Here is a 13,867-nt window from a genome sequence, read left to right as displayed (position 1 = left end):
TTGAAAATTTCATCTACGGACAGATCGAATACTGACTACAAAACCAAAACCCTTTTCACCCAAAAATTGTGTATTAAGGAGGGTTTCAGAATTGTGTGGCCCGGAAATTGACCAAATCTGTTGATCAGTTCGAGAGTTATTGTGCGCTCCAGCCGCTACACATGGTGCCACAAGGGTTCTTACAACTTTCTAGCTTTTTCCTCAGGAAGTATGGACTTGCCCCAGAAAAACTTGTACAGTCATATGGGGGGCAGTGAATACAAGTTGTTACAGCAAAAATCAAAGCGATTCGAGAGCAGGTCTTAAGCTGAACTAATCCGAATTTTTGTGTGGGATGTACCCGAAAGAGTGAACCGATTGAATACATATTTGAATCTCATCTATATCTGGTAAAAATTTCACGATATGCAAAGTATAGATAAAATCGGCTACTCCCTTCAAGAGTTATGGTGAGCACAATTTTTCCGAACATTTTTTAACTTTTATGCGGGAGGTGCCGTTGGGAGTGGACCGATATGGCTCATCTTCGAACTTAAAGGCGAAATTTTGGGCCAAATCGGTTCATCCGTTCGGGTGTTATCGTGCGCTCAAACCAGCTAGACAGACGGACTTTGTTTGCTAAATCAACTCCAAACATAACTGGGGTCTAACACCATTATTTCGATGTGACACATTTTGCCCGTATGGAAGTGTATACAATCTATACCCTCGTTAGCATTAATGCTGAGTTAATACCCTCAGCCATGCCTGTAGTCTTTGCAGACTGATCAAGATCAACGTCTTATTTTGTTTGTAAAAGGGTCGACTTGGCGCTCTGTCTCGAGCTTAGTTCCACATCCTTTATGTCCACCGACGATTTAATCCGGCGAAAAAATTATCATACCAGCTTAAGTTTGTCGCCTTTCCAAGGAGTTGTGGTGCAATAGTTTTCGTTGAGCATTTTAGTCTGTCAGAACTTCTACTGGTGTCGTTTTCTGCATAACAGAGTTCGCACCTACAGTGCTTTCGACTTCTTTAGCTTAAGACTGTATCTTCTTGGCAGTCTCTGCAGCCGTCTTCCTCTTCACCAGGGTCTGGGATTTCCTCTTCTAGGTATATTTATGGAAAATATTTCTCTAAAACTTCTTATTGAGTTAATCAAAAAAAGTTAATATATAATTTATTTTACTTTTTTCAGATACCGTGAAGATGCGCTTTGCTGGGGTGATAGGTAAGTTCTCATTACTCTCAACAACCTCATGTAATTACATACTGAATTGCATGACCGTACGTACACACCGTCCCATATCACCACAAATACCGTTCGATGCGTTTCATGCAGCATTAAACACAAGAAGAAGAAGAATTTGTTACTTCTATTCATTTTTTGTTTTCTTTAAGATTCAGTGGTTCTTTTCTGCTGCAATTGGTTGCTGCTGGTTGGTTCTCTTGCAATCGATTAATAATTTATTATGTGCATATTTAATAATGCCAAAGATACGCGAATCTGTTATTTGTTGCTTAACAACAATAACAACAACAGTCGACTAAACACATTGCTTGTTTTTGTTGTCGTTGTGCTAATTCTTGCTAACACCGCAACACATTTACCGCATTATTAAATTTATATCAAAAATGCATTTTAAGTTTTTCTTGCACTTTTCTCAGTCGGATTTGTTCGATCGACCAACGATCGATCGAATAAGCAACAACTACTGATGGCATGAATGAAACAAACAAAAAAACCAATACAACACAAGAAAACATTCAACATTTTTTCCAACAGATTTTTTCATTTGTGCTACGCAAGAAAATCGAAGAAAAACCAGCTGAGACCAAGTTACGGCTACTAAGAAGAAATATGAAATGTACTGCTGCTGTTCAACAACTTTTAATACAAATCTGTTATTGTTTCTTTTTCTATATTTTATTCTTTTTGCAGAAAATCAATGGAAGAGATTGGTGCTGCTCAGTCATCGGTTAATGCGCGGTAAGTGATAATGGAATGTATAAATACCCTATGATTATTGGTTAGGACTTTTGTTGCAATCTACACATATGTATATACCGCCGAACTCAAGCAAGACTAACTTAACAATGTACACATTTTATTGTTGCCGATTGTAAAGTATTTCTGCCATACACTTTTTCAATGTCTATAGACTAGGTTCGAGAAAGATCAACCATGTTTCGAAAGAATATAAGGTTTTTCGTACACAGAGTAGGTCGGGGCGATTTGTATGGAAGGAGAAAATCTAAAAGGGCGCGCGGGTTTTTGTTTCCTGGTATTGTACTGAGCAAAAAAGTCTTCTATATCATACATACGTCTACGGTGAAAATCAAGCCTTCCGATTTTAACTTGGAGTTTTTTATTTTTATCCACGTTTTTGGATATTTTCGCATATAACAGCCAAGCCATTGAGATATTCGATCCAACATTAAGACAAAAATTGTAGCCAAGACAATAACTAAGAACTCTCTAGTACATTGCAAAAGCATTAGAAAGCACCTTCAGGCAGTTTTGGCCTTGAGACAGTGCAAATTTTTCGGAAAATGTCGATAAAGGACACTGTGTTACAAAAGTTCACCAGAAAAATACTCAAACGTTCTGATACAAAAATTCTATCGTGTTGGTGTTCATGGACAACGAAAATACCGTTAGTTTCTTTGAGTAACTTCTGTTTTTGTTTTATAATGGTAAATGTAGTGAAAAACGTAGTTTCTAAGATTTTCAATTGGTTTAGTCTAGGGCACTTATACCCTAGACAGACGGCAGCGTTAATTTGAATTAACTGCCTTAATTCAAATTAATTCGTGCATTATCCACATTCTTAATGCACAATATCAAACTGAATTTAATGTGCATTTAGGTCAGCATCCGGCAAAAAGGGGCACACATGCCCTTGATGAGAATAACAACAGAACAACCACCACTCAGTCTTCGTTCAGAAGTCAATGAAGAAGGTTCTATTGTCGCTTGTTTCAATGATTTTTAATTTTAGCAATGTATTAACACACACGCTGTTTGTGGAGAGAGTCGTACGTGTGGGACCGCAAACAATGCGTTTGGATTAGTGCCGATACCTGATTTAGGAATTTCAATATGGCAATACCGTAAAAGAGAGCCCATATTCATATGAGGGAGCATATTCATGCTCTGAGACACAAGGAAAACAAAAAATTACAGTGCAAACAACAACAAAACAGCAATCAGCTGTTTCGTAAATGCAGAAACTGTCGTCTGTCAGGCAAAAACTAAATGCAGATCTTAATGCAAATTAACGCTGCCGTCTGTCTAGGGTATTATACGATGATTAAGAACATTATCTCGATTTATTTGGCATATATTGTATGAAAATAATAACTTAAATCCACTGGATTTGCTAAACCAAGCATAGTCCAAACGGGGTATTATACAGCGATGTTCAGAGAAAGAGTGAATATTGAAGACTTTTCACTCCTATACATCTGTTATTATTAAGGTATCCGTGTTCAAACAACTTCTATTGCTAATTTTATGAAAATATAGACCCAAACGATAAAACCCCTAGTTGGGTTTTGTGTTGTTAGATCGAGTTTGGATTTTATTGCCTCACCTAAACATGGTTTAACATTTACTTTTTAGAGCAAACCGAGCATATTCTTTGAAATTTATTCATATTTTGTTTTAAGCTATGCGGCAAACTTGCAGAGAAGATCATGAAGAAAATATTTATCAGAATATTAGTGGCGTTTTTATTGGGATAGCTGTTGCAATTTTTTTAATAGTCTGGCTTAATCCCATTGTTGTTTTTTAATATTAAAAAAACGAATTTATTATTGGAGAAAATTTGGCATTTTTCGCCAAGGCGTAAAGCTGGAAAGGCTAAAGTTTCGATTCTCGCCACAGAATCTCTTCAGTTCCCTTTTTGTTAGTCTGTGGATATTTTCAAACATCAATAATATTCGGCTTGAAATATAACAGTCACCAAAGAAACAATCTCCATGAGAAGTTTTTCTTTGACAATCCCATATAACCCCAACGAAAGTGTTTTCAAAACAAGGCAGACCTTAAACAAATCGTTGAATTACAAACCGTTGAAGGCAACGTAACAAACATTTTTGTTGGTCCGTTTATGGGTGATCTTGGCTGTTTTAGTCTAATAATTTTTCTACATTGTGATGTCATTCATTGTAACCCCCTCTACTCTCATTTATTTATTACCTCCGCTCCATTTGTTGTTTAAATTCATCCGTCTGTGTGTATGTGCGAACCGACTAGCATATCGCGTGATCATCGGGGAACATTCTACATTAAGGATACTAGAACAATCTGCGAATCAGCGAGTGAGTATAAAAACGGGAGAGTAGTAGATGTACGAGTGAGTTATAAATCATACCGCGAACTAAAACCGTCGGCAGTAAAGAAGTAAATCGTGAAGTGAAATCAATAAAGCATTGTAAAATCGTTATCTAAAACGAACCCCCCAATAAAAAACGTCTACACGGGATTAAGCTAAACCTAATTCCGTAATAATATTTTAAATATTTGTAGAAATAACTAACTCGAAAAACGGCATTTCGTCTGCTCCGTCGGAAAAGGTCGTAAGTCCACTTTTTTTTGGATATCGCGTTTTTGTTACAGGATGATAGTACAAGTCAAAACACGTCGTATAATACAAAGAAAATTGTAGAATGTCGCGTTTTTCTATAGGTTTTGCCCCTGTCGGAAAAGGTCGTAAGTCCACAAAACGTACAAATTTGAGTACGAAAAGGTCGTAAGTCCACAGGGAAATGTATACTTTAAAAGAATACTACAGCTAATGTAGTTCAGATATAATGTTTAACGTCATCCATGGTTGGGGGGATTATGAATGATGGACTTCTGGCCTTTTCATTGATACAAATTGGGATGCTGTATGTGTTGAAATACCTCATATATTGAAAAATTTGTAAAAAAAATCAAAATTTTTACTGTTACTCTCGTATATCTTACCTAACTTTATCAACTGGTAACTTGTGGTTTCTCTAGGGACATTTATTCACATAACTAGGTTAGTTTGTATTATGAATTCAATAAAGTAATACCTTCTAACAGACGGCTAAGTGCAATGTTTATATTATTAAATGATTCTAAAATAAGAATTAATTGAAATGTTATTAAACTAAGAAGACATCATGGTTTTTGCTAACAAAGAGCAGTATGCATTTGGAATGGAATTAGACGATGGTGTCATGGGTCTAGTTTCCTATGTTTTTCACAGTGATTCTGAAAGCTCTGATGATAAACTTCCTAAACACAGGAAGACATTACATGCTGAAAATTCTACATGGTTTGCAGACAAAAACAAAAGATGCAGGCAGTTGGGGCAGAAATACTTGGGAAGAAATACTTTGGGATTACAATGTAGCTAAGAAACCACGTACATTAACGGAATTAATCATGAAATTTAATTTAAGGAAAAGGTCGTAAAGCTAAAATACAAGGTCGTAGGTACAACGTGTCATGTTTTATATTAAATATTAGCCGAACCGGTAAACGTTTCTGGACCTTGAAACAGTTTATGTTACCTTTTCTTATGACAATTATATTTTTTTGCATCGGAAATTAGTTGGGATATGCAAGTGACTATCAACAACAAGTAAGAACGTCGTTAAATTCGGCCAGGCCGAACTTGTTATACCCTCCACCATGAGTTGTATTGAATTTTATTTCAATTAGATTCCTTTCGTTTATGAAGTAGACTAAATAACAAATTTCAGCAGTTTCGGTAAAACAATGTGGCTAACGTTCAAAATACCGAAATTCGGGAGGCACCGTTCTATGGGGCTATATGAAGGTGTGGACCTATATAGACAAATTTATGGGAGAAAGTTTTATACCCCAAACGAAGAATAAATACCAAATTTCAGCCATTTCGGAGGAATATTGAGGCTACACCTTCAAAATACCGGAAATCGGGAGGTACCGTTCTATGGGGCCTATGTGAAGGCGTGGACCTATACAGACAACATTCTAGGGGAAAGTTGTATACCCCCAACGAAGACTGAATACCAAATTTCTGCCATTTTGATGGGATAATGAAGCTAAAACCTTGAAAATACCGAACATCAGGAGGTACCGTTCTATGGGGGCTATATCAAAACGTGGACCAATATACACCCTTTTCAATACCAAACATCCTAGAAGTAATAGAAACGTCTGTACCAAATCACGAAGATCTATCTTAAAAATTGGGAGCTGTATCTTAATTTCAAAAGACGGACAGACGGTCATGGTTATACTCTGCTCAAGAATATATATAATTTATAGGGTCTCCGCTGAATATATCGATATGTTACAAACTGAATGACAAATATAATTATACCCTCCATATTATGGTGGAGTGTATAAAAACCTTCAGAAATGTTGGTGTCGATATGCAATTTTATCATAGCGCCAAATAACTGATGACTTGAGGCATGCCTACTGTGTCCACTTCTATATATAATGTATCTTATATACTATAGCTGTCGATATGTTGCCTTCTAATCTAAACACTTGCTTTCCAATAAGACCAAAGCTTCGTTATTCGTCTTATTGCTAAAATACATACATATGTACCCAGGATTGGGGAAACGGAATCGTTCGTAAGTTTTATATATAGCGCATTTAAAAAATAGGGCACTGGTGTAACCCGCTCCTTCGAAATTCAACAAAATATATAGCCTACTTCAACCAAGGGACATCCCTGTATATAATCTGAAAATTACATAAATATCTCATCACCATGTTAAATTGCAAGTTTCTTCTCTGTCTTAAATTCAATTCATTCGTAAAATTTCGCGCCGATCGGAATATTACTGCGATCTACAGGACAGCTACAAAGTCGGGTAAAACTTGTGGGTTTGGTCTAGAGTTTCTGGTCGGGAATTCCCGGCCCGGGATTTCCCGGGAATTCCCGAAATTTTTTGAACGGGATTTCCCGGGAAATTTTTTTGAAATTCCCGGGAATACGGGTATTTGTATTTTCATGTATAAGTCATGTATATTTTTATACTTTCCACCAAAATATGGAGGGTATAATTAAATATGTCTTTCCGTTTATGACACATCAAAACATTCATCGGGGACCCTATAAAGTATATATATTCTTGATCAGGGTAAAATAGTATGTCGATATAACCATGTCGGTCAGTCCGTCCGTCCGCCCGTCTGTTGAAATCAAGACACAGCTCGCAATATGTTGAAGGTTGTGTCCTCAATATTCCTCCGAAATGGCTGAAATTTGATAATTAATCTTCGTTGGTGGTATTAAACTTTCCCCCAGACATTTGTCGGTACAGGTCCACGCCTTAATATAACCCCCATAGAACGGTACCTGCCGATTTTCCGTATTTTGAAGGTTGTGGTCTCAATAATCCTCCGAAATGGCTGAAATTTGGTATTTATTTTTTGTTGGTGGTATAAGACTTTCCTCCAGAAATTTGTCGGTACAGGTCCACTCCTTCATATACCCCCCATATAACGGTACCTCCAAATTTCTGGTATTTTGAAGGTTGTGACATCAATATCCCACCGAAATGACTGACATTTGTTATTTAGTCTAATATTGGCAATATAGTGGAGTCACGGTAATTCGTGCCCCGATTATTCGTAATTGCGAGTCCATTGTAAAAATCGCGGTAATTCCTATAAAATATATACATTTTGCTCCTCTCCATAATTGGTTTTTTTTTCTCTGAAATTCGAACCTCACATAATTCTATATTTTTGGTTGATTAAGGCAAAGAATAGAAGCATTCTGAACTTTTTGAAGCAATTTCCTTGTTGTTCTAGTCTATATTTATATTGATGGCGTTCTTGAAGGATATTAATTTGCTAAGATATAAAAGCTGTGATCTATTCGAATTGTTGTATTCTCCAAAATTATTGTTTGCAATATAAAAAAGTACGCCTCTAATCATTGGTGCCACCGTCTTGCAATTGTGAAGTCGTGTACTCAAAAGGTCAGCCGTATAACAATTCGCTATGAACGGATTTGTTCTATGATTAACACGCTCTTCAAACCATAAGAACAACATACCATATCGTTGACTTTAAAAATATAATCGGACAGCACTCTTTGATATCAAGGTAGCTTTGCTAGGATAATCGTGCGAAACATATATTTTATATAAACTCAGCAAATTAGTCAGGAATAATTGGATACATACATATAGATATTCTTGAACAGCTGCCATATATACGGCATATGGCAGCTGTTCAATTTATTGGTTCTTTCAAGATTTTGGCGCAACGTCTTTTAAGATGTTTGTTATTGCTTTTTGACTCTTTCGTATTTTACGCTTAATATTGTTCCAAAGAGATAACTGACGACACAACTGCACATAAAGGGAGTAAGTACTTCATGTTTGCTTACTCTCTGTCACGTGTATGCCCCACGGTTTCGATTTTCCATAGTCCCGGGAATTCCCGGGTTCCCGGGAATGAAACATTTTCATTCCCGATTTCCCGGGAATGAAAAAAGTCGGGAATTCCCAAACTCTAGTTTGATCCATTTCACACCATTCGATCATAACCAACATCTAATGGGGTCACTTCGGGTCAGAACCCGCCCTCTCCACAAAATTTCGTGACGATCGGTCCAAATTGAGCCCTGGAGTTTTATTACAATTGTTAATGGATGGACGGACACACTTAGCTAGATCGCTTTATCTTGTCAAGATATGAAAAAATAGCAAGGGGAGGGGTCTACGACGAATACTTCGCGATGTTACACGAATATTGGACAAAACAAACTTATAATACCCTTTCCACATTGTTTTGTAAAGTATAAATATTTTATTTTAAAAACCTACAAAGTCCCTACAAAAATACAAAACTGTACAAGGAAAAGGTCGTAAGTCCAAAGACATCCAATTATCTCCCAAACGCGACGGAATTTTATCAAACAAAGTACAGGTATTGAAGCGGAATAAATAAACGAAGAATACTGTCTTTACCACCATAATAAAATCTTTAATGCAGAAAGCACTGGAATGTTTTTTCTTCCTCCTGAAAAATTTATTGAGAGGGACTTACGACCTTTTCCGACGGAGCAGACGATTTATTTCTTCGAAATGTATAATATATACAATAATTCAATGAATTGTATATCCTTCGTACCATATCTCTAAAACTCTAAGTTTGTTCGTAGTGTTTTCTTTGGTAAACTGTGCGTTGAAATGTAATTCACTTTGTTCCAGACCTTCCGTATTGTTATTATCTGTGTAAGACTTTCCATCTCTTTCGACAATCAAAGACCTTGATCAAGAGTTCAGTTTCGAGCTCATCCCTGATGTACTTACTTACTTAGGTGGCCCTCTACAGAAGATTTGTCCAATAAGCCGAACTAAGAAAAGATTTCCACTCCTCTCTATTTGTTGCATTTCGTTTCCAATTTGGAATATCGAACTTTTGATTTCGTCTTGAACGTGTGTACTTCATCTAAGCCTTGGCCTTTCAGTTCGGCGTGTACCGCCATGCGGCCCTTTTTTATACCCCTTTTTAGTAGGTTCATCATCGCTAATTTTTATACCCCACACCACTATGTAGGGAGGGTATTATAATGAATGTCCCACCGAGCTGTGTCGATCTGGCTATTTGTGCACGCAAAAAAAAATCGGCCTCTCTAACATATGTCCCAAACATATTTTGCAGCAAACATATATATGTTTGCAACAGTCCCAAACATAATATATGTTTGGGTGGAAACAAATATATGTTTGGGTGCAAACATATATATGTTTGGGTGCAAAGATATATATGTTTGGGTGCAAACAAAAATATGTTTGGGTGCAAATATTTTATATGTTTGGGTGCAAAAAAATACAAACCCAAAAGGCCCCAAAAAAATACAAACACATGCACCAGTGGGCGCTTACTGAGAGCAAGGGAGCGTAAAATTCAATGTAAAACACTTTAAAATGTGTGCTCACTTGCTCTCAGTAAGAGCTCACTGGCTATCTCTATAGTATACACACAAATGTTGTGGTTTTTTATTAAAAGGCAAAAGAACAACAAACACATAGGTACATACAAAATTCCAAAGAAATACTTAACACACTTTAATAAAAGAAAAACTGATTGAAATAATTTGTAGTCACACTTTTAAAAAGGAAAAATATATAGAAACGTAGTTGAACGCTTCTCCTTAGTTGTGAAATAAAACAAATTGTCCTCTTAGTTGAAATCATCAGCGGGGAATCGGCATCTAGAATTAAATGATTATGTAATGTAATAAATAAATATGGATATGCCATATTTCAAATATACATAAGTATGTATGTAATTACCAATATTAAATGCGATTTCTCCTTGTCCAATAAAATAATTCCATTCAACTTTCCGATTCAATTATAAAATGTATTGGGAATTTAATTTACTAAAAACACAATTTCTTTAAGAAAACACAAAACACTGATTTATTCACTCACTTTACCGTCTTGACTCTACAAAGGCAACTAAAACACTGAAGAAAGAAAAAAATATAATTCATATCATTTCTTCTTTTCTTCTTCGTTGGTTAACAACAACAAAAAAAGAAACACACGAGTTTGACGCATACATGCCACCAAAGCCCCCTTCTTCGCTTCTACGTCTTCTATTATACAATACACACAACTCTTTATTATAAAGCAGCATTCCACAGCCGCGAGAGCACTGTTATTACTCTCGTTGACAAACATCCTCTCTCCACCCATGAAAAAAATATTCTAACATAAAAAGTATGTTTTACCCAAACATATCAAATTGAGATATGTTACAAAATGTTGCAAACATATATTTGTTTGGACCCAAACATATTATGTTTGGATCCAAACATATATTTGTTTGCAACCGGTCCCAAACATATATTTGTTTGGATCCAAACGCATTTCTAACATAAATTTTTCTGCGTGTGTCCTTTCGTGTGTCCATTTAAACCTTGTAATCACATTACAGGTCGCAATATTGGCTGGATCGTCACCAAATTTTGGGTGTGAGGGCAAGAAGCCTATTGATTTTGGCGATGGTAGAATCATATTCGTGGTCGTGAATGGATAAAAAAACTTATTTTGGTCCCTTTTTTTCAAAAACGTTTAAAAACTTCTTTGAAATGTGATCGTATCAGATCAAAATATTCTACAAAATTATTTGTCATAAAATGTTACTATAGGCCCCCGAATACACCAAAACTCTTAATCGTACCTAACCGCCAGGAGTCTGCCTAAAGTAAAATCACGTTTTAGGGTTAATGTTGTACTTTATCTGAGTTTATTAAGTTTTGTCCCACAAAACTTCATTCCAGATAGAAGACGTCAAAGACAAAAATATTCTCCATCAAATTTTAATATAAGTCGCCGAATAAATGAAATATGTATTTACAATATATATCAAGAAAGTATATACATAAGGTTTGCCAACAAAACACCCAAATATCTATATTAATAAAAGAGTAGAGTGACTGATTCACTGACTGACTGACTGACTGATTGACTGATTGATTCATCAACGCCCAGACGAAACGGCTGAAGCTAGAATCATGAAATTTTGGGTGAGGGTCACTCTTGGTCCGAAGGTGACAGATAAGGCTTGGTTTTTGGAAATTCGAACTGGAAGGGTACTAAAAGTACTAAAAGGTACTAAATATGGTACCGTTTGTATTTGGCGAACCGGTAAAGCTAGAACTTTGAAATTTGGAATGAAGGTCACTGATGGAGAGTTAGAAAGGTGTACCAAAGGGTTTTTAGAAATTCGAACTATAAGTGTACGAAAAGTACTAAAGTGTACTAAATTTGGTGCCAATTCGTACTTTGCGAACGGATAAAGGTTATAGGTTGAAATTTGGTGTGAGAATCAAGGTTAAAAGGTACGGTTGACATAAGGAGGTGGTTTAGGAAAAGTGTACACATGTGTACGAAAAGTACTAAATGGTACTAAATTTGGTACAATTATGATTTGTGCGAACGGATAGAGCTGGAATCCTGAAATTTTGAATTAAGACTACTGTTGGAGAGTAGAATGGACGTAGTTTTGAAAATTCGTACTTATGGGTGCGAAAAGTACTAAATGGTACTAAATTTGGTACCCTTATGATTTGGGCGAACGGATAGAGTTGGAATCCTGAAATTTTGAACTGAGGTTACTGTTGCAGAGTAAAATGGAAGTAGTTTTGAACATTCGTACTTATGGGTACGAAAAGTACTAAAGGGTACTAAATTTGGTACAATTTGGATAAAGGTTGAACGGATAGAGCTGGAATCCTGAAATTTTGAATTAAGGCTACTGTTGGAGAGTAGAATGGACGTAGTTTTGAAAATTCGTACATATGGGTACGAAAAGTACTAAATGGTACTAAATTTGGTACACTTATGATTTGGGCGAACGGATAGAGTTGGAATCCTGAAATTTTGAACTAAGTTGGAGAGTAAAATTGAAGTAGTTTTGAACATTCGTACTTATGGTTACGAAAAGTACTAAATTGTACTACATTTGGTACAATTACGACGTGGGCGAACGGATGGAGCTGGAATCCTGAAATTTTGAACTAAGGCTACTGTTAGAGGGTAGAATGGACGTTGTTTTGAAAATTCGTACATATGGGTACGAAAAGTACTAAATTTGGTACACTTATGATTTGGGCGAACGGATAGAGTTGGAATCCTGAAATTTTGAACTAAGTTGGAGAGTAAAATGGAAGTAGTTTTGAACATTCGTACTTATGGGTACGAAAAGTACTAAAGGGTACTAAATTTGGTACAATTTGGATATAGGTTGAACGGATAGAGCTGGAATCCTGAAATGTTTGAATTAAGGCTACAGTTGGAGGGTAGCATGGAAGTAGTTTTGAAAATTCGTACTTATGGGTACGAAAAGTACTAAATTGTACTAAATTTGGTACAATTACGACGTGGGCGAACGGATGGAGGTGGAATCCTGAAATTTTGAACTAAGGCTACTGTTAGAGGGTAGAATGGACGTAGTTTTGAAAATTCGTACATATGGGCACGAAAAGTACTAAATGGTACTAAATTTGGTACACTTATGATTTGGGCGAACGGATAGAGTTGGAATCCTGAAATTTTGAACTAAGGCTACTGTTCGAGAGTAAAATGGAAGTAGTTTGAAAATTCGTACTTATGGGTACAAAAAGTACTAAATGGTACTAAATTTGGTACAATTTGGATATAGGTTGAACGGATAAAGCTGGAATCCTAAAATTTTTGAATTAAAGCTACAGTTGGAGGGTAGCATGGGAGTAGTTTTGAAAATTCGTACTTATGGGTACGAAAAGTAATAAATGATACTAAAATTGGTGCAATTATGATTCAGGCGAACGGATAGAGTTGGAATCCTGATGTTAGAGAGTAGAAAGGAAGTAGTTTTGAAAATTCGTACATATGGGTACGAAAAGTACTAAAGGGTACAAAATTTGGTACAATTTAGATATAGGCTGAACGGATATAGTTGGAATCCTGAAATTTGAATTAAGGCTGCTGTTAGAGAGTAGAATGGAAGCAGTTTTGAAAATTCGTACTTATGTGTACGACAAGTACTAAATGGTACCAAATTTTGTACAATTTGGATTTAGGCTGAGCGGATAGAGCTGGAATCCTGAAATTTTGAATTAAGGCTGCAGTTGGAGGGTTAAATTGAAGTAGTTTTGAAAATTCGTACTCATGGGTATGAAAAGTACTAAATGGTACTAAATTTGGTACAATTACGATTTGGGCGAACGGATAGAGCTGGAATCCTGAAATTTTGAACTAAGGTTACTGTTGGTGAGTAGAATGGAAGTAGTTTTGAAAATTCGTACTTATGGGTACGCAATGTACTAAATGATACTAAATTTAGTACAATTATGATTTAAGCGAACGGATAGTGCTGGAATCCTGAAATTTTGAA

The 13,867-nt window shown here is 36.1% G+C and overlaps 1 protein-coding gene across 2 annotated transcripts in view; it reads left to right on the top strand.

Annotated features, from left to right (window-relative positions):
• Positions 1–13,867, top strand: part of trh (PAS domain-containing protein trachealess) — a 249,941-nt gene that overhangs the window by 126,076 nt on the left and 109,998 nt on the right. For both annotated transcript variants that reach the window (XM_073981560.1, XM_073981561.1), the window contains exons 2-3: positions 1,178–1,210; positions 1,922–1,969. In XM_073981560.1, the coding sequence (XP_073837661.1) occupies positions 1,178–1,210; positions 1,922–1,969 (81 nt within the window). The remainder of the gene's footprint in view (positions 1–1,177; positions 1,211–1,921; positions 1,970–13,867) is intronic.

The sequence above is a fragment of the Musca autumnalis genome, unplaced genomic scaffold (genome assembly GCF_047663935.1).
Source record: "Musca autumnalis isolate F117 unplaced genomic scaffold, ASM4766393v1 scaffold_4, whole genome shotgun sequence".
Lineage (NCBI taxonomy): Eukaryota > Metazoa > Arthropoda > Insecta > Diptera > Muscidae > Musca > Musca autumnalis.
This window is presented reverse-complemented; position numbering and strand designations above follow the sequence as displayed.